This window comes from Capsicum annuum, chromosome 7, assembly GCF_002878395.1.
Source record: "Capsicum annuum cultivar UCD-10X-F1 chromosome 7, UCD10Xv1.1, whole genome shotgun sequence".
NCBI lineage: Eukaryota > Viridiplantae > Streptophyta > Magnoliopsida > Solanales > Solanaceae > Capsicum > Capsicum annuum.
The window spans coordinates 99709677-99732790 of NC_061117.1; the positions used below are offsets into that span (position 1 = coordinate 99709677).

Sequence of the window (23114 nt, forward strand, 5' to 3'; positions counted from 1 at the left end):
CATCAAAAAACTAGTCCATTACATATCTAATAAGGTTATATCAAGATCCTTATAAGTAGAACAAGAACACATAAAATATAGGGTGTTATATCTTTCCTAAATTGGGAACATTTGTCCTCAAATGTTAGCATCATTATCCAGCCAAATCAAGTTCAAGCCTAAGTTTAATCTTCCTATTACCATATAATACTTAAATATTTATACTTAATTATATTCTGACTCCTTCTTGTAACTAACATCTTTACTATAATGAGAAGAAATAGATTCACTGGTTAAATATGACTCTACCTACATCTTTGGCTCTATTACACGATCTAAGATATAAAGAAAAAGAGACAACTCCTAAATATACCGTAGCCTCCTATTTATAGAAGTGGCTTTTGTCATGGCTCAAATTCTATTGGAGTGGATAGGCACCCGTAGTCGTAAAGGCCAGAGAGAACCAACCCAGAACCTTGTACCTTTCATGCATGTAACTATGATAATCAAAGGTTCTACCAGGTATGGATACGATGAATCGATTAAAATAAACCATATAGGTAAGCCCAAAACTATATGTGCAAGACTTGGTCGTTGGGGTCACAACATCTAAAAGATAAGTCACTACCATGCTTAACTTTACATTGGTCTACAAAGCCTCTACAAAAATACATAGACATATTTAAAGTCGGGAAAACCCCCCGCCCTACTCTAAAAGACTATACAATACCAAAACATAAATAATAGACTCAAAAAATCCTCGAATCAACCTAGATCTCACCAGTAGCCGTTGGATGTCCTGTGCTCCTACTAGGAAAGTGTATTAGTTGAAGCACTTGTTCCAACAACATGAAATGTAGGTTCCTCTTGAGGGAAGTCAGTATAAAAATATGTACTGAATATGTAAGGCTAAAAGTAACTACACATAATACAAAAGCTCAATCAAAATTAAGTGCAACTGTATAGATAATGCTAATAGATCACCGTTACATATACATGTGGGATTATGTAAATTATATTTTTTAATTCATTTTACTATTCTTACTTTATAATCTTTGTAATCCATGTGATATAAATGACCATTTAATCAATGGTAAATACAAAATTTGGGATTGACCCATGCTAGGCTTATGCCCCAGAGTTGTCACCAAAATATAAACAGATTAGGATTGTCCTATTCAAGGCTTTGTCCAGTGAGCCACCACCCACATATAAAGAGACCAAAATTGGTTTAAGCGAGGCTTTCACCCCTAAGCTACCACCCTTGTAAGACCAAAGTTGTGTTACTTAGTTTATTTAATATTGGAGATTGTTAGTTTGGTAGTCATAACATTATTCAGCTTTAGTACATGTGAATAAACACTTAATGTAGTAACAATGAGGTAGGGATTATTTTGTACACAAATAAAATTCTTAAGAGTTAAAATAACAGATAGATCTTATTCGACTAAAAGAAAAGCTCCTAAAAATTATTAGTGAAAATGAACATACAGACTTGATAACAAGCATGTATTGTGGTATTTTAAAATATCAAGGAGTGGCAACAAGGTCATAAGCTACAGGGGAGATCATATGTTGCCACTATGTATCATATACTATAGGAGAACTTATAAAGCTTACTTTGTAACACAAGAGTTGGATTTTATGCCAAAGAGTATCGAATAGAGTAGCCTTACATACCTTGTTGTACAACTCTGATATTACCCCGATAATAAAACTAGTATTAGTAGCTGACCCACCCATTTGGGCTACTTAAATTCATGAAAACAAAAGTCGGGCAATAAACCTATAATTTATCAAATCAAGCGTGTTTTTTAAATCCTTCTCCTTTAATAGCATTTGTACAACATACAAATTCATTTAGGATTTTTGAGACTCTTTTGGCTTTGTAATATATACAAAATAGTTCACAAGGTGCAATAGGCAAAAAATCTTATACAACATGTAATTAAGTGGTGTATCATTACACCTTCCTTTTATATGTCAATAACAACTACTCACATCTATTTTTAAGATCAACGAAGTTGTCCCTAACATACACACATAAAAAATCCCTAAAATAGTCCTAAAATCCTTTCATCACATCAGGGAATTTTTAACTCAAGGATTCCAATCACCACTCCATGATTTCTCAACAAAACATACATAGAATTCGCCATTCAATCTTAGATAAGGAAGAGCAAACAAATAGGCAGTAGCCTTACTTTAATTTTAAAACTTATCCTCTAAATTTGCACTTCTTTCAAGATCTTGAATTATCCTTCAAAGTTTACAAACAAGAGAATAAGTCCTCTTAATAACCAAGGGAGATGGGGCAACTAACATGGAGAAAAGACAGTCTTATACTTTAAAGCATAACCAACAGGATTTCGTAGTTTCCAAAGGAAGAATAAAGGTAAAACTGTAGGCATTTTCACTTACCTTATCTTGCAAATATGAGAGTTATTCAAGAAACATAGGAGAAAATAGAGGTGTTTATGCCAATCCTTGATAGAAACTGGGAGAAGTTGAGAGAGAAAAGTTGATTTTTGGCTAAGTTAAAATAGATCAAATGAATTGGTTTCAATACATTTAAAGGGAGATACTCTTGTACAACTTTCTTGGTAATTTTTTACCTTAAATATTAAGTAGGTGATGCACCTACTTGCCTATTTAACTTGGTCCTTGATGGACTCAAACTTGTTGAGCCTTTTTCCCGTTCTTTTCTTATTCGTTTACTTAGTTTGGGTCAGAATTAATTCTAGTAGGTGCTGGTGTACTTGGACTAATAAGATGGTCAAAGGAGTTTTAGTAGGTGATGCACATACTTGGTTCTTAGGTTGGTTAATAAATCAAATTAGGTGATGCACGTACTTATTTTATTAATGTCTAAAATGATCCTTTAACTTATTGGGCCTTTGGGTAGATCTTTAAGTGTTGAGTCCTTTCTCTATTTGTTTTTTTTTTACTTAGTTTGGGCCTCAAATTAGTACATTAATATATGACCAAATCTAACAGAAAATTACATGGTATGACCCCAAAAGTCGGTGGTTTTAGATTTTTGACCTCCATAAGAGAAGTCTTTACAGACTAGCCTTCTTTTTTTTTATGTATAGTGTAAGTATATGTTTGCCCCTCTACACCTCAAATATTTTTAAACTTTTTATTTTCATTTGTCTCCCAACCTCTATTTTATTTTTTTATTTTTTTACCTTCACGTTTATTTTTTTGTTTTGAATCATTTGTCTCAACTTTATTTTTTTCAATTTTTTTCTCATTTTTTCTTTTTATTCCTCAAACATTATTTATTTCTTTATTTCTCTCTTTTTTTTAGTTCACTGGTCTCAATCTTTATTTTTATCATTTCTCATTTTTCTCAAACTTTATTTTTATTTTTTTCTTCTCATATTTATTTTTCTTAATCTTTTTTTTGTTATTTATTCTTCTCTTTTTTTCATAACCGTTACTTTTTTATTATTTTTTTCTCAATCTCCTTTTTTATTTCTCTATTTTGTTTGTTCTCTTTTTTCTTTTTCCTTTTTTCTCAACTTCTATTATATTTTGTTAATAAATAAAAAGTTGGATAATTCGTAAAGGAATCTTCATTTTTGACATCAAAGCAAATTTAAGATAATGATATTGTTAGGAAGTCCTTTAAAAAATTATAGATCAACTCATAAATCAAGACACAATGTGGTAGTGTCAAGTCTTTCTTGTGGAGCATAACTTATTGTTTGAAAATCCTTAAGTTAAGTCTTGCTTCTAAGGTAAGAGTTATAGAATATCTCATAAATCAAGACACAATGTGGTAGTGTCAACTCTTGCCCATGGGACATAAATTTTTGTTTGAAAGCCTTGAACTAATTCGTGCCTCTAAGTCAAAAGTTATAGAACATCTCATAAATCAAGACATAATATGGTAGTGTCAACTCTTACCCATGGGGCATAACTTTTTGTTTGAAAGTCCTTGATGAATAAAATATCTCATAAATCAAGACACAATATGACAGTGTCAAATCTTGTTCATGGAGCATAACTTGTTGTTTAAAAGTCCTTGGGCTAAGTCTTGCCTGTAAGGAAAGAGTCATAGAACATCTCCTAAATCAAAACATAATATGATAGTGTTAACTCTTACCCATGGGGCATAACTTATTGTTTGAAAGTCCTTGGGTTAAGTATTGCCTCCAAAGCATGAGTTATAGAATATCTCATAAGTCAAAACACAATATGGTAATGTCAACTCTTTCCCATCGGGTATAACTTGTTGCCTGAAAGCCCTTGGTATAATTCTTGCCTCTAAGGGAAGAGCTATAAAGAATCTCATAAATCAATATACAATGTGGTGGTGTCAACTCTTGCCTATAGGACATAACTTATTGTTTAATGGTCCTTGGGTTAAGTCGTACCTCTAACACAAGAGTTATAGAGCATTTCATAAGTAAAAAATATAATGTGTTAGTGTTGACTCTTGCCCAGTGTACATAACTTATTTGAAAATCTTACGATAAACAGTGCCCCTAAGGCAAGAGTTGTAGAACATCTCATAAATGAAGACATAATGTGGTAACGTGAACTCTTACCCGCGGTGCATAATTTTTTTTTTGAAAGTCCTTGTGTTAAGTCTTGCCTCAAAGAGTTGTAGAATATCTCATAAATGAAGACATAACGTGTTAGTATCAAATCTTGTTCGTAGGGCATAATTTATTGTTTGAAAGTCCTTGAGCTATGTTTTGCCTCTAAGCAAAAGTTGTAGAACATCTTATAAATGAAGACATACCATGTTAGTGTCAATTCTTGCTTGTGGGGTATAATTTATTGTTTGAAAGTCCTTGAGCTAAGTGTTGCCCTAAGGCAAGAGTTGTATAACATCTCATAAATAAAAATATAATGTGGTATAGTAAACTCTTGCCTGTGGGACATAATTTGTTGTTTGAAAGTCCTTAAGCTAAGTCTCGCCCCTAAGGTAAGAGTAATAGAACATCTCATAAATCAAAACACAATTTAATAGCGTCAACTCTTTCCTACGAAATGTAACTTCTTGTTTGAAAGTAATATGCCTCTACAATATGGCAATGTCACCTTTTGCTTATTGCGCGTAACTTGATTCGAAGAAAAGAAGAAAAATAATAAAAATTATGAAAAAAGAAGAAAATAAATAAAAAATATGTGGTGTTACAAATCTAAACTGATATTATGATGCATGAGTAAGGGCTTATGTTATTAAATAGTTTGAGACTTGAAATTATTATTTTATATACTATTCCATGCATCATTTATTTTAAATGTAATAATGGGTGTGATATGAGAAGTAATAAAGTGAAAGAGGAAGTATGGCTATAGGCATGATTGAGAAACTTTATTGATATTGAGGCATGTAGTCTATACTTGAATTGATAAATACATGTCTCTATGTTTAGTGCGTTTGTACTTATCTTATTGTAGTGTTCACACATTCATATTCATACTTATGGATCATTGATACAAAATATGGAAAGAAAACTCTTTTTTATTGAAAGAAAATTCTAATTTTGGCCCTGGATCAAATCTGAATGGTTTTATATATCTCAAAAGAGAGGATGATTTTCACTGGAAGGAAAAGGTTTTGAGTGAGGAATATATGGACTTTGCGAGTTCTCGTGAATTTCACCTTCTAGCATGCCACTGTGAAAGGAGTGCAAATCGATAGGCATTGACCATTGCATTTCATAGAATAACATCGTATTGCATTATTTATTTATCTTAATTATGATGTGAATGTTGTTTATATATTGTTATTATTGAATTTCTGAGACTTTTTTGCATTCAATATTAATTATAATATTCTTTATTGGTTATAGTAATTGTTTGAGCTCGATCAATCTATATGCATGCTGAGTACCAGTGGTTTGTACTAGCCAAACTTTTTTACATTCTTTTGATGCAAATTTTAATACCACAATTTAGTTTGGCTCTTGATCATGCGGGGTTGATCTATTTGAAGTTGTGGTGAGCTTCCTACATCCATAGATTGACACAGTTTTATCTATTTTCCATTTTTGTCTTATTTACATTCATGTACGGTTATGTAATAAACTTGTACAATTCTTGTAAAGATCTCTCTTGCACCTGTGACAACTAAGTCTTGAGTTTTGTTTTGAATATTTCATTTACTATTTATCTTATGCATTATAGAGTTTTACTCATGATTTAATACTACTGTGGAAATTAATTTCAAACCATGTGTTTCCTTAACCTTATTTCCACTTTCATTATTATTATCAAAGTGTTCTAGAGTTGGCTTGCCTATTAAGGTTGGATTGAAGTAAATGGCATCACAACCCAATATTTAAGTCATGACAATAAGTCACACCTCAGTAGAAAATTCTCATTACAAAGACTAACAATCTATATTTATAGTTCAAATTTGACGATGTATCAATCCTGGATTTTCTAAATGTATAGCCTTTTCCAATAATCTCTCTTGAAAATCCCCAACTGTAGTCTTTAATCTAGCATACAATCATGTAAAGCTCATAGATTTGAGTTAAAACTCATACCTTGATAATATACCATGATTACATATTAATTTCTTTCTTAAAAGTTATGTCTTGATGTTCCTATAGTGCTCTCAAATAAAATAATTTAGATAAAATTATTTTTTAATATTACAGGAGGCATGCATATGATATTTTTAAGATTGTTTCTCCAGAAAATCTGCAGCATTAATTTATACTAAAATGACCATAACTCTCTCATACGATCTCAAAATACAATGATAACGATACTCACCAAGTCATAAAGTTGACACTCATATTTGAGCTCGTTTTCCCATTTTGTACGACCCGTAAAATTTTCATCATTTTATTTTTCACCTTTTTGTATTTGAAATATCAATTTTTAGCTTGAATTGTGTTTAGGAATGTTAAAAGAGAGTTCGGGGAAGATTTTAGAATTTTCATAAAGGGTTCAGGAAAATTTCAGAACCTCAAGGCAGTAAGCCTCTGTATTTTTGCCGTCTCACAGAGGTTACCCTTCGTGATATTGGCGTGCCACGCTAAAGCATAATTTTTGTGCAGTTTTATTTTTATTCACTTGGGGTGAGGAGCTTTTGGTCTTTTCACCTTTTTCATAACTCTTAAACATAAAATAGTCCCATTACCATCAGTTTTCAAAGATCAAATCCCTCTATTTCACTCTCAAATACCAAACCCAAGAACATTCAAGGTTTTCACAGTGCATTCATCATCTGGGCTCCAAACTTCAAATTGATTATGAATTCTTGTGTGTTTCAGGCATATATCTCTTCCCTAAATATTAGTTTTGCTTTATTTGATGGATTTCCATGTGACTTAAATTGGGTTAAGGGGTTTTGGTTATTATTAATTTAATTACTCATCCCATGATTTGAATTAATTATTCATTCTTTAAATTGATATCTTTGAGACTAAATTGGTACTTTAATTAAATAGTTGGAATGACGAACATTGGTTTCCTTAAATTGGGTAAATTTTGGAGTGGAATTGCATGAACGTCAACACACCTTATGAATTTGATTTTTACTATGGAAAATTTCATGGTTTAACTTGCTTTTGAACTCAATGCATTGTGTTAATTGATAAATGGTTATTTAAATTGGTTTGAAAGGCCTTGGTGGCCATGGATTAGATTTTAATTAAACTTGGGGAGTCAATATGGTTGTATTAATGATTTGGCATGTGTGATTTAGCTTGCAAGAATATTGGAATAACGATACAAAGTGGTTAATGCCTTAATGAATGACTCCCAGATTAATGGTTGTTATTACGTATGTAAATGATTTTAATTTGGTCTTAAAGGGGGTTGTATAGCTTGTCATAGAAGGTGAAGGTCCCAGGGACCGATACTGGACACCACGTTTGTTGGTGTGAGGTCTAAATGACCGTACGCATAGTTCACACAGTATATATATATTGGAATGGTTGGAGCATCAGTGGCTCTATCTCTTCCTCGTATTTTTCTTGGTTCATGTGGCTAAGATGCACTAGGACCCTTGTTCCTTACCCCTACATCTTATATATATGTATATACAAATATGTGCATTGTGGTTTTGACTGATTTTGGGACATGGCATTATGTTATCACTTATCCTGAGTTACATGCTAACGCTCATCCCACTAACCATTTTAGGATGCTACCTTGTTTCATAATGTAGGGTCTAAAGACACTTTTTTTACCCCTGTACAGGGTTAGGTGAATTATCCCGTTCATTGAGTAGCTATGAAGTGGTGAGCCTCCATCCTTCGGAAGGCCTTATCATTTCCATTATCTTCTATTTTGACTTAGTATTTTTATATTCTTTAAGTAATGGTCAGGGTCATGTCCCAAGTTGTTTGATATTCTGGTTTAGAGGTTAATTATGGACAAATGTGGGTTGGTTGGTTATTGTTCACATTAGTTTTATTGAGTCATCTATCCATCTTCTCATTACTATTTAGTTCACTTCCGCTTTGTTATTATGATTATTATTACGCTCTTAATGTTGGGAAAAGGGGGTGGTATCAGGTCCTTGGTGGATATGAGATATCCATCATGGCCATACCCTGATTCAAGTCGCGACAAGCTTGGTATTAGAGCACATTTTAGATTTATTAGGTGTCCAAAATATCGTGTCATGTAGAGTCCTTTTTATGAGAGTGTAGCACGCCTAAGGAGGCTACAAGGCATTTAGGAATATTTTTCTTTCTTGTGTTTGATTTCAGGGTATAGAATCTAGTGTTATGAAACTTCTCTAACTTCTGACTTCTCCGCATTTCAGATCATGCTTCCCTAAAGATCTGATCTTTGTAGAAAATCCACTGGGCACTTTGTCCTTCCAAAACCAATATAGAGGGGACTCACCCTATGTAAGGTGTAGAGACACAGTCTAAATCCCTACTATTAGCCTCTAAAATTTATATTTTAATAATGACAAACTGACAAATAAATCCTTGCAGGATATTAAAGACAACTGATGAAGGAAGCCAGCTCTAGAAAAGGAAAGATATTCAATCGCAAAAAGATTGTGTCATTCTAACAAGTATGGCAGATAAATCAAATATGCTAAAAAGGGAAGAAGAAGATAAAGAAGAAGAAGAAGAATCATCCCAGAATCATGGCAGAACGGGAATCACGGTAAAACAAGATCAATCAAAGAACAAATCCAGATCTAAACAAAAGAAGGAAGGACACAATAATCACATAAGACATCCATACTAAAAAGAAAGAAAGATCATGGACATATCTTATATGAACATATCAAACGGCTATATTTCTCAATCAAGGAATCAATCTAAGTCTGTTATTGAGAAAAAAAATTTTGGGTTTCCTTATAAAGAATATCAGCTGAAGACTATAAAAGAAGAAGATCGAAGACACACACTTCTTATGCAACTTAAAGCAAAAACTTCAAATTGTCTTGATCTTTGTCAAACGAGGCTTTGCAACTGTAGTTTACAATTATTATATAAAGAGTAGGATCAAGTCAACTTTGTAACATCAACATAAGTTGTGTCATAATATCTGAAGAGCAAAATAAGTCTTCAAAACTTATTTCCCATCATTATATTAAAACAAACTTTTAACGAACTAAAGGAAACTTGAAACCCAAGGAGACTGGACATAGGCACTAGATTGGTGTGCCAAACCAGGATAAAAATCTTTGTATTGTTTATTTTATGCTTTATTATTTATGTGATTAACTGTTTAAGTTTAATCTATTTGTGAAGTGTTTTGATCTGCAGGCGAGTCAACTATGAGGAGTCAGTAGTCGACTCACAAAATAAAATTTCAATTCACCCCCTCCCCTCTTGAGTTTTACCTACTTTTGATTGTGCTACTCCACTTAGAGTTCCACCTATCCCTACTAGTCCTCCTAAAGCTTTTTAAGATGGTGATGCTTATGATCATCTGCACTAGGGGCCATCTCTAATGCGGAGTTCTATCGGTTTATTTATTTTCTTACTCAGTTGGTGACATTTCAATCTCATCAGTCAAATTATGTTGGTTTTATTGCTCTTTCATCTGAGATGACCTGGGTTGCCAGTTCATGAGGTTGAATCCCTAAATTTTTACAGGCTCTAAGGTTGAGGAGGATTCTCAAGGGTTTATGGATGAGATAGAGAAGATTTTTAAAGTGATGCATGCTACTAATTCTAAAGGTATAGCATTTGCTGCATATCAGCTGAAAGATATATCTTATTAGTGGTATGAGGAGTGGGAGCAGTTGGGGGTGCTGATGTAGAGCTGACATAATGGGATGAGTTTTTTGGTGCCTTTCTTTATCACTTCTTTCCATAGGAGTTAACGGAAGTTAAGGTTGAGGAGTTTGTTAATCTAAAACAAAGTAAAATTAGTGTGAGGGAGTATGTACTGAAATTTTAGAAATTGGATCAATATGCTCCTGAGTTGGTGTCTAACCAGAGGTCTAAGATGAAGAAGTTTGCTTCTGGGTTATCCCATTACTTGGTATTAGAATGTGCAACTGCAATGTTGAACAATTCTATAAACATCTCTAGACTCGTGTTTTATATATAGTAGGTTAAGGATGAAAAAAAAAAATAAGTAGAGATAGGGGAGAGGTAGAGTAAGAAGTGCACGCATTCAAAGCAGAGTGAGGGTCAGCAAAATAGTAGTAAAGAAGGCAGACAGTGTATCAAGAAGAAGAACTAGGGAAATTCTTATTCATCTACTAGTGCTCCTTATCCTAAACCTTCAAGCGATCGTCATCCTCAGGCTAGCGATAGTTCTAAGGAATAAGGTGCCTAATCTCAGGCTAATAGAGCTCAGTTAGCCCCACCTTATCCTCTGTGTTATTTTTGTAGGCAGCTTCATCGTGGTTATTATGAGGTAGGGAGGAATCATTTTTTAATTATGGCCAGCTTGGCCACATACAGTGGGATTTTCCTTTAGCCAAGGTTGCTACTGGAGCTAATAAAGTTTTAGTTGCCACATCTTCAGCTCTTACGCCAAAAGATGCTTTTTCTGGTACCAAAACTAGTTGAAATCGTCTCTATGCACTTGCTACTTGCCAGGAATCTTAGGCATCTCCTGATGTAGTTATCAGTATGTTATATCTCTTCTCTTATGATGTTTATTATTTGCTTGACCCGGGGTCTACACTTTCTTATGTGACCCCTTATGTGGCTGTACATTTTGGTTTTGGTCCCAAAAGTATTTTCAACTCCTTTTCTCTGTCTACTTCGGTAGGTGATTCTATCATGGCTAAAAAAATCTATACGGGTTGTGTGGTGTCTATATTTTATAAATAGACATTGGTGGATTTGATAAAGTTGGATATGGTATATTTCTATATTATTTGGGGAATGGATTGGCTTTATGGGTGCTATGAGTCTTTGGATTAGATGACCCGAAAGGTTAGTTTCCACTTTTTGAATAAACTGGTATTAGAGTGGGATGGGAGTTCCATAGTGCCTAAAGGGAGGTTCATCTTTTATCTTAGAGCTTAGAAATTTATTTCAAAAGGGTGTCTGTATTATCTAGTTTGGGTTAAGGATTCTAACTCTGAAAGTCCTTCTTTACAATTTGTCCTTGGGGTTAGTGAGTTTCCTGAAGTGTTTCTTGATGATCTTCCTAGAATTACCCCGACAGAGAGATAGACTTTGGGATTGATCTTCTATTGGATACCCATCCTGTTTCTATGTATTCTTATAAAATGACTTTGATTGAGTTAAAGAATCTAAAGAAGCAATTAAAAGATCTTTTTGATAAGGGTTTCATCGATCCTAAGGGTTCCCCGTGGGATGCTCCTGTGCTTTTTGTGCTTAAGAAAGATGGGTCTCTTTAGATGTATATAGATTACCGTCAGTTGAACAAGGTGACAGTGAAGAATAAATACCCTATTCCTACGATTGATGATCTTTTCGATCAACTTCAGTGTTCCAAATGTTTCTCTAAGATTGATCTTCATTCGGATTATCATCAGTTGAAACTTAAGTAAGTTGATATTCCAAGGAATGCTTTTCGAACCCGATATGGTCACTATAAGTTTTTGGTTATGTCATTTTGGTTGACTAATGCTCCAGCTACATTCATGGATCTTATGAATTACGTTTTTAGGTAGTTCTTAGACTTGTTGTGATACTGTTTATTGATGATATATTGGTGTATTCTAAGAGTGGGGAGGATCATGTCAATTACCTCTGAATTGTGTTGCAAACCCTTAAGGACCAAAAGTTGTATGCAAAATTTTCTAAGTGTCAGTATGATTGAATATTGTAACTTTCTTGGTCATGTTGTTTCTAGTGATGGGATCAAGGTGGATCCACAAAAAGTTGAGGCAGTGAAGAAATATCCTAGACCCACAACTCTGACCGACATTAGTAGCTTCTTTGTAATACCCCATAATATTCTAGACAAGTTTACAACTAGTCATCACATGTTTAGAAGTCCCAAAGCAATTATTTCACACTAAGTACAAGTGACATGGCCATTTAAACACCCCAAGATTTCAAACATTTTATTTTTCACCTTCCCGAGTTCAAAAGATTGATTTATGAGTTAAAATATGTTTAGGAATGTCAAAAGGTCATCTGAAAGAGTTTCAAAAATTTTTTAATAGGTTCGAAGTGATTTTGGACCACAGTGGTAGTAAGCCTTTGTGATTTTAGCATGTCACGGAGGATAGTTTCTATGATACGCAGCGTGTCACGGAGGCTGGCCATATTCATGAGAATTTCGAATAGTATGACTAGATGGAAAGATAGAAAGCCATAGGAACTTGTCTGTCTGACTGCTAGACTAAATTAGTGGCTATACAGACTGGATTATACTGAAATCTTATACTCATCTATACCTTTCACTTGTACACCAACATGACATTCAATCCTGTCACTATAACCACACATAAACCACCAAGCAAACAACTACCATAACATCTTTCTCATATTCTTTACACCTTTATCACTAACAATTTTCATGCACTAGCCCAAGAAAATACACATAGAATTTCAACTAATCATGACATAAGGAGAAGTTACTAAAATTTAGAACATGAGGACCTAAAATATGAAAGAATAACTGACATTCTACTAAAGCCTAAGAAATAGAGTATCAATGACATAAATTCATCGAAGAGGTCTAAACTGAGGACATACATGAACTAAAGTAAATTTTGTTGATCATTGGGAGTGTAGCATGAGTACTGGAACTGAACATACTGTAAAACATCAGTACATGAGTTGCATAGCCTAAGTTTATAGTTCATGATTTCATGGAACTCAATTCATACTGCTGAGTAAACTCCTTATACTAGAAACTGGAAGAGTACATGATTCTCTATTATGTGCATGAACATGAACTATGATCATGGAGCTGACGTGTAAGGCATGAGTTGATATCGTGATGATTAAAATACAACACTTAAATAAGAATGGGTTGGGAATCATCCTCCCTTACTGATGTTCTACAATACTCTAGCATCACTACTAGAATCTAAAATCTTGATTTGGGTACTTGTTCTATCATCTCCCTCTTAGCTTTAAGTGATTACTCTAAGTCTGTGGACCACTTTACTAAACTCTAAACTGAACTGCAATCACTTCACTCTAGATCTACGGTATAATAATACACATAAATATTAAACTCCCATAGAATATAATACCCTTAACTTTCTTTAGCTTCTTCAATCATCATCACATACTTACACTCTTCTCGACACATACTTGCCTCACTAAATACATCATCTGCTTTCGTTCCTTTATAAACTACTAATATCACCTCTCTTAACTCACATCCACACCATCATACTTAATTTTGAATCAACAAACTTAATTCTTGCATACACTGTTCAAGCCTACTGATTCACCTTTCGTACAACTAGCACCATGAATGTATAATCTACTCAATCTGGATAATGTTATCCCAACTCTACTAGTGCTAAACTTTTAGGTTAACTCTAGACCACATACTGTAAAAGAGATTTTGAGAAGGGATCTGAAATCATATCTGACTTTGGTTTAACGTACGATTTTCATAAACACGAATAAAATATTTCAAACTTTAGGACATAAGGGCACTGATGGGTTACTTTCTGAGCCAACATGCAATCCCATAACTATCTGTGAGGACAGGTTGAGGAAATTTTATTAGTAGAAATTTGAGCTTGAATGCTTCTGTTACCTCAAAAATAAGGTAAAGATGGCATGAATAGAACAAGATAAGAATCTGTGTATCTTAGAGTACCTTGCTATAGCATGATCTGAGACATGAAAGAAGGGAAATATTTCCTAAATTCCAGGTAGCCTCTCAAAGAAAAGTACAAATATCTCTGTACCATTCCACAAGACTCTACTAAACACGGCTTCATAGACACCCTAGGACACTTGAACTTTGTGTTTTGATACCAAGTTTGTAACGACCCAAGACTAACCCCTAATCATCATACAGTGCTAAGAACCACAAGTGATCCAAAGCTAACCTATGAACTGGCATATTGTTAAGCAACTGAATTATAAAATAATAACTAGCTATTCTGCTGTGCAAAAATATAATCATACTGAAAATCTGAAATAAGTACAATATTGATAAATCTTTACAATCTGGTAAATCTGAGGAAAGAACTAAATTTACATTACTGACTCTGACTAACTTCTATAAATCCTCTACTATACTGACTATAGATAGTTGGGACAAGCCTCCAACTACCACTAATCAATACACATGAAAATAAATGAAGTGTACATGATCCAAAACTGTCTGGAGTTTCCAAAGTAGGTGAACTCATCACCTGTTGGCTGAAATCTGAAACTTTCTGATCGTGATGTGCGACTACAAATAGTACCTACATTAAAAAATAATGTAGATACACAGACGTATATGTGGATCAGTACTTCTAGAATATACTAAGTATACAGTGGTGAATGCAATAAGTAAAACTGATTTTATACGTAATCTTAAAACATGCATGCTAAGTGTAAGTAGACTGACCAATAGGCTGAAATAAACTAAAAACTAAAAATATCTTAAAGCATGAGTGACAAACATACTCTGATAAGATGGTGAATCTCCACACTTAGTTTCTGTAAAACATTACTTCAATGATATAAGTAGAACTGAAGATGGGATACGGTAAAATGTGAATATTATATGGATACTGGGTCTAAAACTACGTGATGGAGACTGACATAAATCGAGGACTGAATATACAATCACATTTGAATGAATAAATGTACTAACTTATCTTATTAACTAAATGACTGATAGCTGAATATTGATCATGTAAGACTGAACTGTACTTAGTCTGAATAACTAGACTAAACCTGTAGAGTACTATGCATATAAGGTAAGGACTAACTGAGCAATATGAGATAACTGAGCCTGAATGCATGTAAACTATATTATATAAGAATGCAAGACCAAGCATATAACATGATTCTAAAATAGTTGTAAACTGACATACTGAAATACTAAAATACTGATAACTGAATAACAGATAATTGTATGCTATGGTCAATCAAACTTGAAACTGAACTTTGAATTGAATACTGAACAGAGACTGTGGGAGATATCATCTGACCGACATAAACCAAGTGAGCTATCATGGAGTCCGACGACTGACCCATATTAGGGGGGCTATTCTATCCTTGCCATTGAAATCGAACCTGAACTGTAGTGATCACTAACCTTCAAATTCTATGGTGGCACCGTAGGTCTGGAACATAGGGACTACTGCTAGTGTCTCAGGCCTAATTGACAAGGGAGATACCATCCCTATGTTAGCTCGGTCCTAAATATTACTCCCAACTGAAAGACACTGAAATACTAACTGGTGCATGTACTGATAACTAATAACTGATAAGCTCAAGTCATGATATTCTGAAAATAACAATACATATGGATTTTGGGGTAAGTATTAACATTTAAACTGATTGGGATTAATATCTGGATGACAGGACTAATGGTTTATCTGAAACCATTCTGAAAATACTGAAACTAGTAAACAGCTAAGTTTTCAGGTATTCATAACCCCCAGGACTCGATAGCAATAACAATAGGGACATACTAAAACTTCGGAACCATAATAAGAAAGCATTATTTAAATAAACCCATCACTTGGGCATTTTATCAAACACATGGAGATTAATACTTTAACACGGGACAATTTACCAAACGCATGGGGATAAACATAGGAGCATAGCATGGTTACATAACTAAAATCATGACCTAAGGATTTATTTGGAATTCACGTGAAATAGGACTTGGGCCTTTCTTCCAAACATGTAAATATCATAGCTTGAACATAAGGATGTTGTAAACATGAGAGAACAATAGAGTTACATGGCAAAATTTATATCTTGGGGATTCATCTTTAAACTAGTTAAACATGATATGGGAATTTCATGAAACATGTGGAGTCCCTAAACTTGTGCATGGAAATGAGCAAGCATGCGAAAATATCATTGCTACACAAATCTATTCATACTTAGGGAATTGATATGAAGATCATAACATTCAAAATATGCATTGGCTCATCACACTTGAAATCAAACACATGAGGATCATGAGATAAAACATAGGAGTGTTTAAACCAACATCAATTTCAATATTAAAAACATGGGTTAATGATTTAATATGTGAAAATCACCATTCGAACATGTCAAGGCAATTTCAACGAAGACCCTTCATAAATATGATACATAATCTAATCTCATGGGAGTTTCATTGATATAATTCATATTAACATGTAAAGATCACAACTTTGGACTTGAAACATGTAAAACTCATAACTTTAAATTCAAAAAGGGTTCTTGGGCTCCATAGGTGAAAGGCATAACTTCAAGCATTCAAGATCAGTTCATCGAGATTCAAGATCAAGACCACAAGATTCAAAACAAGCTCAAAAGTCCTTGAATTCAAGTACAAGTCGAGATAATATCCATTAAACTTACAAATCAAGATTCAAGATTAAGACCACAAGATTCAAGAACAAGCTCAAAGGACCTTGAATTCAAGTACAAGTCGAGATCAAGTCTATTAAATCTGCAAATCAATATTCAAGATCAAGACCGCAAGATTCGAGAACAAGCTCCAAAGCCCTTGGACTCAAGCACAAGTTAAGATCAAATCTATCAAGTTCACAAATCAAATTCAAAAAAGCAGAGGATTCCTAGAGATTGTACCACTTACATATTGAAATCAATAAAATAATTGTTGCAATATTTTTCTTGTCCTGATTTTTTTTAATCACTAAAATTTTATTGTCCAACACCCTTTTCTATTTCTCATTCCCCTACCCCAAATATCATTTTTTAAAATAAAAATAAATCACTTGACTAAAGGCACTGTCAAGCTGTTACAATTCAATTTCTCAAGTCATGATGACACATACTTTAACCCACCAGTAGATAAGTCAAACCTTAGCCTAGAACAACTAGCAATAGGATAAGTGGTAGTAAGTAGGGTAAATATCGACAATTGATTAGATTATAAATAATAAAATATTAGAACGATCATACTACTACAGATAAATAAGGAAAAGAGTAAAAGTATCCCATGACCTAGTATGGTCGGTACAAAAGCCTCCAGCAAAAGAATAACAGTACTAGTATTATCAAATATGCAATAATCATAAACAGAAAGACCATCCAAAAATAGAAGAAGGAGAAGTCAGCTCTGCTCCAAAATCTCACCCTATCTTCGAACTTCGACCACACTAATACAGATATCGACGGTGCCATCTAGTAATTGAACCTGCATCAGAAAAAAGGTGCAGAAGTTGAGTACTCAGTAGGCATCATCGATCGACTAAACTAAATCATAATAAGATGCGAGATAGTAAACTAATCAAGTAAGAGGCTGTACCTGGAAAAATGCTCCAGATACTGAAAATAAGTAGTCGAGTAAATAATATCGAAAAGAATATAACTAATCATAGCCTAACTGGACCCATAAACCCAGAAGGTGAAAATAAAAATAATTAATCCTCCTAATCCCGATGGATGCAATCAAGAAAAAAGTATTGATAGTATTAATCCCAAGTATTCGAACCTCGAAATCATAATCGTGGATTCTCTCATACCAGAAACACCAAACTCGAGTTGGCTCCATAACCATGTATCTTAGATGTCAAACTTGAACCGGTCTTAATATCATAATTATCAATCTCTAACTTATCTTAATATTATAATTACTGGACTAAAACCAGCCTAAATAAATTCAAGGTACAAGTCTAGTCAAAGTCAGAAAATATTTAAATCTTCCTTGGGCTTAAAAATATCAATAGGATAATGGAAAAAGGCCTCTTAGGTCAAAAAGCAGCAAATTATGATATTGTCTTAAAGGGGCTGAAAGGGCTCCCGAAAGGCCATTCTAAGGTAATGTCTACCCCAAACGATACTAAGGTTTCAAAGTCTCACTATAGAGTGCTAAATAAGTTTTATTAAGTCCTAAGGTAGCAATTCAACCCAATGAACGCATAGTTAGGTCAAATTCGCCTAAATACGGCTTACTAATCGGCTAAATAATTCAAATTTCGATAATATACAATCAAGTTATAATTTTTCAATCCAAGACTAGCATAATATCATAAAAATACCATAATAAAGCTCAATCTATAAGGAGAGTAGGCCTATCCTACCTGAACGCCGAAGAATGCTGGCAGGAGCGGCTCAAAGCCATTGGTGGCCTAAAGTTGAAAATGAGTCGGAAGTGTTAATTTAAAAAAAAAATCAATAACTACTTAATTTAAAGTATAATATTCTGACTTTTTAAGATGCAAAATTGCTAATGTATCTCTTACAAAAGTTGTTTAAGATGTATATGTATATATGTATGTTTTTCTTTTACTTTTTTAATAAACAGAACTTCTTTTGTTTCAATCTTTTTTTATTTTTTTTGACTTGACAATGTGTTTGGAGTTTAAGAAATTAAAGAAGGTTTTTGAATCTCATTGTCTTAAACTAAAGATATATAAAATACACCAATAATGTTCTTTAATGTGTGTGATGAGTATGTATGTGTGTATGTATATGTATATATATATATATATATATATATATATATATATATATATATATATATATATATGATCTTCTTACTTTTTCTATAAATAGAACTCCTTTCATTTCAATTCTTTTTTATCTATTTTGACTTGACAATGTGTTAGGAGTTTAAGAAATTAAAGAAGGCTTTTAAATCTCATAGTCTTAAACTAACGATATATAAAATATACCAAAAATGTTCTTCAATCTTGCATGCTTAAGCATATCATGAGGAAAGTTGAAATTAAAGTGTTGACAAAAAAATAATATTTCTTTTGAAATGGACTAAAAGAAAAGAGACAGGTGAATTGAAACGGATAATACAAAATATTATCGTAAACAAATCCTATAATAATTTTTTTATTGCTAAAGAAATGAGGCCCCTCAAATTTGGCGGCTTAAGATGGATGCCTAATTTTTTAATGCAAGGAGCCACCCTTGAATGTCTGATAAAGTCTCCTAAATTGGAGATTTTCCTTCCAAGAAACCTCCTCACAACGTCATGCTATTAAAATAGTGACTACACATTAATACGAGAATAATGATATTCATATAGCATTTTAATTCATCGGGTCCAAAATTGAGTCAAAATCTCATGTGTCCGCTTGCAAAATCACAATTTTGAAATCATCAACACGTCCTTCTTTGCTCAAGGATCATTTATCCTCAAAAATGATAAATTTCGAGCTTAAACGACACCAAAATCAACCCATCAAAAAATTAGAGATTTAAGACTATATCAGAGAATTAAATCAAGAATTAATCAAAAACTTACATGAATTACGATGAGGAAATGACTTTCTTGAGCTCACCAACGCCCCTCGATCACCCAAAGATCAATCTCCTAATTTTTCTAAGCTCTCTAGGATTTTGATGGACTTGGGGCTTGAGAATAATGAGAGAAAATGGGTGAAGGGTGAATTAAATGCCCCTACGGTTACCACTTAAGCGGCCATTTGATCGCTTAAGTAATTGTCTCTTAAGCAACTCGTGCCCCAGACTTACCTCCACTAAAGCGGACAATACGTCACTTAAGCAATGTCTGCCAAAGCGGTTAGGTCGGGGATTGTCTTAGCGGCTAAAGCTGACTCATTTGGCCGCTGAAGCAACCAAAGGTCTGCTTAAGCGGCTGCAACAACTGAGTCCATGCACCAGTTGAAGCTTGGTTTTTGTCAAGTTTCCATCGATCTCTTGGGATTCATTCGGAATTTCATAAACGCAAATGAACTATGCTACCTCATTAAATTTTGACATTTCAAACTTAACGTTCCCGTCAAAATTTTCATCCGGAGTTGTTTTAATAAATTATGGGTCCCGTACTAAAAGGCACTTTTTTTAAAATCTACCCAATAGCCCAAAACTAAGTCCAGGAGTCTTGGGATCCGAACCAAAGATCCTACTGGCCTAAAATCGACATTTTAAAGCTGATGAAACTGTTTGAATTGACATACGGCGTCGTTAACCTGAAGTTTACGCCCGATAGTCAATCCTTAACAAGGAAAACTTTGAAACAGGGAATTGACTCTAAAAACCAAACGAACTGTCCGGTTACCGAACTGTTGGCTCCAAGAAGTCATAAATGACTTGAGGCAGCTATAAGAAAGCTCTAAATGATGAAAAGACGTGAAAATGCAGAATTTATGACTTGAGGCAGCTATAAGAAAGCTCTAAACAATGAAAAGACGTGAAAAATAAAAAATAACCTAAAGGATCATTATACAAGCGATGACTACGACATGAGACTTGTTTTCTTCTCAACCTTTAAAGAGATAGAAGAAGTGTTTTTACATATCAACGCATTCTTCTCTTTAATCAATGAGGGACAAAGTTCAGTTTTTTAAAGAAACCTTATTCAAATTTATATTTCCCTTCATTTCCAAATTCTGACCACCAAAACCTAACGGTTAGTCATATAAAAATAAATAAATTAACAATAAGTAGATTAATAGAATTTTTACAAAAAAGTAAAAAATAAGATAGGTAAGCTTAATATCGCAACGGCAAGGAAGATTTAGTGTTACCAAATCAAACTTAAGGAGAAGTATTTGAAATTAAATTATCTGTATCTGAAATTAAATTACTCCCTCCGTCTCAAATTGAGATAGCACATTGATTAAGAAAAATAATTAACAACATGGTTAGTTTATCATAGTGTCCCTATTAAATGATATTCACACTTTAATTTGAAGAAAAAGTAATTAGTGCAAAGGGTAAAATATGAAAAAAAAAAAAAAAATTCTCTTCTTGATTAATGAAAAAGGACAAGTAAAATGGAAAATCAAATTAGAAAATTTGAGAGGGGTAATTTGGAACGGAAGAAGTATCTTTTATTTCTGTTAATATATGTTACTCTTACTTTATTAGTAGTGAAGAAGATTTTCGATCCTTTAATCTCTCCTTTCCACAAATTCATTTGACATATATTTCCAGGTTAAACCTGAAATACAATAAAATAAATTAGTAACTATCTGTCATGGAAGACAAACACTTGGATGGTCTGAGAGGCTCAAAGTTCCTGAAAACTTGCTTTATAATTACAAAAACTTTAGAGTTGGGACATTGTAAATGGTGCAAAATTGGAAAACACATGGTTTTTAAAATTATATACATGCAATTTAAACCAATCAACAGCAAGTTTGAACTGGATGCTGGCAAATATATATATGTTAACGTCATTTGCATCTTATTATATTCTTCCCATGAACCTTCATTGTTGAGGTACTATATGCGATGAAATCTCCCAATTGGCATAAACACTAAATAATTTCACACATAAGAACATGTTGAAATTAGCAGTTATCAGTTTAACCTGCACAACACTGGTTATTTTATTTTTATTTAGAATGTCAAATAATCCCATCCTCTGTAAACCTCCAGTACTAGTGGAGCGGGGGATCCTCGCGGATGGGAACTCAACAGAGGATGATTCAATAATGTCACAGCATCTCCAAGTCGACGCCGTCCTCCACTATGCCACGTCGCGTGTGACACCTCAACAAACAATAGACGAGATAAAGATATCCTTCGACATCCTCAAATCTCTAACCCCTTGTAATTTTCTAGTATTCGGGCTCGGTCACGACTCGTTTATGTGGTCATCCATAAATCCACGTGGCACGACGTTATTCCTAGAGGAAGATCCGAAATGGGGCCGGGCCATACTCAAAGACCTCAAGTTCCTTCGTGCCAACAAGGTGAATTTCCGGACAAAGTTGTATGAGGCGGAGAAATTAATCGAACACTACCATAAGGAACCGGATTGTTGGGCTAGGAAATCATTTCTAAAAGGTAACCATAAATGTAAGCTAGCATTGGACATGTTATCAGATGAAGTGTACGATAAAGAATGGGACGTAATTATGATAGATGGTCCTAAAGGCTATTTTGATCAAGCGCCAGGACGAATGTCAGCTATTTATTCTGCTGCTGTTATGGCAAGAAATAGGAAAAGACCTGGGTTTACACATGTAATCTTGCATGATGTGGATCGTGACGTAGAGAAAGTTTATGCACAGCTATTTTTGTGTAGGAAAAATTTGGTCAACGGTGTAGGAAGGCTTTGGTATTTTCAGATTCCGCCACCTTCTGATAACAACACCAGTTTTTGCTAGATTAATTTGTATTCTTTATTTTTAAGTGTTGCGTAATTTACTTTTTCCTAACAATTTAGGAGAGAGACAGTTTGTGTTTTGATCAATTCATTTAAGAAGGTGTTTTTTAAATACTGTTTTATAGAGTTTGTATTTGAGAAATCTTTTCGAGAAGTGTAAATATTTCCATGAAGAATAGGTGTCAATGTCAATTTAGAGGGCTCGGAAAGTCATTATATAAATGGACATCTGACGACTCAATCCCCACTGGGATCAAGGATAACTCCTCCACTCGCAGCATTGCATTTGGCATTACAAGTTTTTCTTCTTCTTCTTTTTTTTGTATGATTAAAAGGTATTATCATTTCGATTTAACCATATGTTCCAGGGGACTGGTAGCAGAATAGAGAGACTGATAGAAAATATTATTAGGGAGGGAGATGAGGTTTTTAGTCATGAAAATATTTTTTATATTCGCGTTTTTACAATAATATAGATAGATCATTGAGAATGTTGCATATGGGTGAAGCGTTGGAACAATAGAAAGAATATATCCTTTAACATCTTTGTTGGT

The 23114-nt window shown here is 33.7% G+C and overlaps 1 protein-coding gene across 1 annotated transcript; it reads left to right on the plus strand.

The window, feature by feature from the left end:
- The first annotated feature begins 21499 nt into the window (after positions 1 to 21499).
- On the plus strand, positions 21500 to 22672 carry LOC107854768 (probable methyltransferase At1g27930). The gene has a single exon (XM_016699770.2). The coding sequence runs from the start codon at positions 21731 to 21733 to the stop codon at positions 22559 to 22561; it is 831 nt and encodes a 276-aa protein (XP_016555256.2). The 5' UTR covers positions 21500 to 21730; the 3' UTR covers positions 22562 to 22672.
- Positions 22673 to 23114: the final 442 nt, after the last annotated feature.

Excerpts from the sequence above, each read along its gene's own strand:
- LOC107854768 (XM_016699770.2), top strand. The coding sequence starts at position 21,731 with ATGTTGAAATTAGCAGTTATCAGTTTAACCTGCACAACACTGGTTATT.